General features: G+C 33.7%; 1 protein-coding gene across 1 annotated transcript; it reads left to right on the forward strand.

Annotated features, from left to right (window-relative positions):
• The first annotated feature begins 428 nt into the window (after positions 1-428).
• LOC111394505 (GEM-like protein 1) lies at positions 429-4,586 on the forward strand. Its single transcript, XM_023020360.1, has 4 exons — positions 429-784; positions 909-995; positions 1,852-2,123; positions 4,127-4,586. The coding sequence occupies exons 1-4, from the start codon at positions 475-477 to the stop codon at positions 4,301-4,303; spliced, it is 846 nt and encodes a 281-aa protein (XP_022876128.1). The 5' UTR covers positions 429-474; the 3' UTR covers positions 4,304-4,586.
• Positions 4,587-4,878: the final 292 nt, after the last annotated feature.

Genomic DNA, 4,878 nt, shown 5'->3' on the forward strand with positions numbered 1-4,878 from the left:
TATTGTTATTTATTTTTTGTTAAGAATTTTATTATTCATTGTATATTAAGTGTATTCAGTGATTTTTCTTATCGAAGTAAATAATCAAATTTTGACATTAATTTACATTAAATGCACCCAAAAAAATATCATATCCCAGAATGATTTCAACATTTTACACCCAAAAAGTAACATTTTTTTTAGCCCCGAAAAAAAATAAAAAAATAAAACTGTATTAATTTGTCATCATAATTCCAAAAAAATATTTTACACCCAGAATGATTTACATTAAATGCACCAAAAAAAAATCCAAAATTCCCCTGTATTAATTTGTCATCATAATTGTAATTCATATTCTTATACATATAAATTAATATCATTTATTAGTTTCACGTAACCCGGATTGGACAAACAAAAGAATAGAACCCGAACCGACCCCCATAACAAATTTCTATTTGTTCGCCCTGTCTCTTTTACTCATCATCCAAAAGCACGATGAATCCGGACCCGAAAAAAAATCCGGCCTATCAGACCAAACTTGACGAAGCTCCAGCCCCCCAACCTTCTGCCGATTACGCTCCGTATCCGAAACTTGACCTTAAAGATGTCGCTCCTGTCACTGACACGTGGAGCTCTGTCCCTGTGGGATCGGAATCCCACGGCTCGGGTAATAATAACACACCTAGGTCTCCGTCGGCTGCTGAAGGCCCGCCTCCGATTTCCGGCGCCGCCACAACCACCATGCCTGCCGAATCCAATCCCTACGTTTCCTCTGCTCCCGTCCCAGGATCGTCTTCCTCAAAGAGTAAGTTTGAGTTATTATTATTATTATTTTTTTTATCGATAATTGATTTGAATCTAATTTTATTTCTATTTTAATTAATTTTTATTTATCATTTGGTTGTGGATGTTTGATAAAATGGATTCAGTAAAGGATGTATTGGGTAAATGGGGAAAGAAGGCGGCGGAGGCTACTAAGAAGGCCGAGGACTTGGCTGGAAACATGTGGCAACACTGTGAGTGTATTAATCTTTGTTATTTTATGTTTATATTATTTCATTTTTGGTTATGGATTTGTGTTTTGCCTATGTTGATGATGTAAGTCCTCGGGAAAAATATGTGACTGTTTGTATGTGCAATTATTTGAGAGCACAAGGGTAGAGATCATACTTTCTCCTTATTATAGAGTTCATGCATTTCCATTACTGTTAAAAATGTTAAATTATCATGTTTACAATTCTACAGGCGCTTGAGTTCTTATACCAACTCTCCAGTAAACCATTTTAACTTCTTTTCTTTGACCTCCAGAATTGATTCCTTTTAGCTAATATTTATAATTTCTTTGAGTAGATCAGTGGAGAAACTGGCTTTATATGGTCTGTGATTGGCTACATCAAGTCCAGGATTATGGGCTTTCCATTGCTACCCTATCCTGACAACATGATGACAAGTTAGAGAATTAGTAATCCTAATTTTTTAGAACAATTTTTGTTAATTTTTCTCTTTAGCGCGCAGGAAATGAGTTTGACATAAAAATTTGAAACTATGTCTTTGGTAACCAGTTCCTTATAAAACTATGTTCTAATGAATGATTTTAGAAAAGACCAAAAAAAAAAAAAAAAAAAGATTTGAATAATATGATTCTAATTGAAAAACAATGTTCAACTACTCCCCACATTCAATTTGACTTTGTTGAATCGATATCTTATCAAATTTGTTCAATTTTGAAAAATGATAAATGCATTTGATATTGTGAATTGAGAAGTTTGTGTCATATGGAAACTGAATGAGTTAATAGAACTATGGACAAAATTTTTATGGATAGTTGTTATTTCTGATAACGATTTACATAACTAACTTCTGCTTAATCAGTAAAAACAGGCCCAAGTTTGGCAGATGCTACTGTTGGAAGAATAGCACAGAGCACGAAGGTATTGGCAGAAGGTGGATACGAAAAGGTCTTCTGTCAGACATTTGAGACCATTGCTGATGAGAAACTTCTAAAGTACTATGCGTGCTACTTATCTACTTCTGCTGGACCTATCATGGGAGTTCTGTATTACTCAACTGCAAAACTAGCATTTTGTAGCGATAGTCCTCTTTCATATAAAGTGGGTGAGGAGACACAGTGGAGCTATTACAAGGTATGATGTATATTGTGGATTGCGTTGGTCTCATTTGATTTCCATGGTTTACCCACACACACATCTTCATCTCAAAATTTTATGTGCTTCCTAATTGCACTCGTGTCAAACATAATTTTATTGAGAATAGATTTTTTAAGCAGATTTTTTCGGAGAATGTATGGTTAAAAAGTTATGAGTTTTCGCGCAAAAATATTTTATTGAGAGAATGTGTATTTGAAAATGCGTTTGAGGCAAAAAAAAAAAAGGCTCTTTAAAGAATGAATCTCTACCAAACAGGGGATAAGTCATATAGCTCAGGATTCTAGCGTAAAAAGTAGGCATTGTGACGCTTTTTCTGGAGCAACAATTCTATGCCTTGTACCCTTGTAAAGTTCTAACCATTTCCAAAGCGAATGATTTCGATCTTAGACTACCTCTATCCTGCCATTCATGCACTCATTGCTTTATATTGTTTCCCTTGATGTAAATGAAACCACATAATTGTCATGGAGTTTCATTTATATCTTTCTGATATCATGTGAGACGAGATTGTTGATGCACATTAAGCAGTTCCCACTATTCGTACAATGTAGCGTTTCAGTCCCCACTATATTTAGTTAGTGTTATTGACTAGTTGGACTTGTTCACATGCTCTTTCAGTCCAATAGAAAATGCTTTTTTCATGAACTTCCTCACCAACTGGCCCACTTTGTTAATATGAGGAAATTGGTAAACAACACCTAACACCTAGCATTGGTTACCAGGAGTCATGGCTTTACAATGCAAATAGGGATGTATAATGCAAAACATTGTTAAATAGGTCATATGGAGAGGGGTGCCTTATTTGCATCTTAGATTTCAAGATGGAAAACATAGCAGGATACATGTGCTGGATATTTTTTAAACATTATGGGTTTGATTCGGGATTTGGAAAGTGCAATTAGAGTTTGATTTATACTGTCTTCCAATAGAATAAGATGTGAAGCAAGGTGTTTAACATAGTTAGAGGAACCATCAGTCAATGTATAAAAAGACATAATTTGTTATTAGGGAGTTTCATTGCCACGTCATGAGGTGAAGCTTAAGCCTTAGTATAGAATAATGAAAGAATCAAAAGAACATAAAAATACAAAAAATATACTTATTATTATTATTATTATTATTATTATTTATAATCATCACTATAGAAATAATCTTTAAGGGAGTTATTTCACCATTGTCATCATTCTCATCCCAAGTTTCTTTTCATTCTTTGTCAACAATTCAGTTGCAATGTTGTATTCTCCTTCCCATTTTCCTTCCGTGTAGGCAAAAATGGAAATTAAATAAAAGAACATGTTCAACATTTTAGGTTATAAAGAAACAACTCAAATAGTTAAGGCCAATAATTAAAATGTTTGAAAAATGCCAGGCAAATATGGAAACACCTTACTTGACTTGAAGAGTAAGTCTCACAGATGGCATTTAAGGTGCAGGTTGCATTTTATGAGCAGGATTCGAGGTATAAGCCTCAAATAGTTTAACTATTTGAAGGAGTGATTTTGTCTCTCTGTCTAAGGGAATTCATATAATACAATACAACGATCTGTTTTTTGTTATGTACAGAGTTGTATGCAATATAATTTTCATCTAGAAAATGCCTGTGAGTAGTCATCTGCATATGCAACATCGGCGGGCGGTATACACATGAATTTATGTCCATTGTGTTGCTTTTTCTGCACTTCTGTTTTGACATCATTAGAGGGTATGATCTTTAATATTTTGCATTCTTTGTTCTCTTAGCAACAAGACTATGCACTCTCATTTTCTTATAGAGTTGTATTTACTTCTATAAAATTTAGTTATGGATTCACTTAATCTGTTATTTCACAGGTTTATATTACCTTAATTTCCCACGTCATTATTATCTTTAGACAACTTTGCTGACCAAAGATGTACCGTTTGATGACGATATATAAATTCATGTATGTCAGTCGTGAATCCACTAATTACAAGTTTTGTATTTCTTTTGACTTGGATAGGTGGTTGTTCCTCTGTATCAGCTAAAAGCAGTTAATCCTTCAAAGAGCAAAGTCAATCCAGCTGAAAAATACATTCAGATTATTTCAGTTGACAATCATGAGTTCTGGTTCATGGGATTCTTGAACTATGATAGTGCAGTGAATAATATACAAGGTGCTTTGGAGGCTCATCACTAGTCGAGAGGATATCCGAATATATCAGATCATGTATGTTTAAAATTATCAGTTGCGTGTGGTCGAGGATATGCTTTATTTCGCAGCTTGCCTGGTATTCAGCTATTGTTTATTCATCTTAGCGATATGCATTGTCGTGGTAAATAGCAACTTGGTGTGTACATTTGTTTTGTCATGACTACCTAAATGATTATGTCTGCAAGTTAATTTGTCCTCCCTTTTGAGTTCACTGTAGTTTCATTTTTCTTTTTTGCTTTTGATTTCTTCAATTGATTTTCGTGGCTTTAGTTCTCTGTGTTGGTAACCTTCATTTCGTCACTGAACTGAGTTAGATCTCAATTCCGTTAACCAACTTTGATAGTTAGGTACGTACTTCGTTTACATCAGATTTCTACGTGATTTTTATAAATTGAATGCAATATGACATGCATATTATGTTTTTATACAAATATGTCACCTAATCATGATGTGACTGAAATATAAAATTAAATTGTGTAAAAAATATACGATACTTCATGTAACAAAGTACAGTTAGAGCTTAATTCATTTTCAAATTTCAAGATTTTGTAGCATATTAC

The sequence above is a fragment of the Olea europaea genome, chromosome 5 (genome assembly GCF_002742605.1).
Source record: "Olea europaea var. sylvestris chromosome 5, O_europaea_v1, whole genome shotgun sequence".
Taxonomy (NCBI): domain Eukaryota; kingdom Viridiplantae; phylum Streptophyta; class Magnoliopsida; order Lamiales; family Oleaceae; genus Olea; species Olea europaea.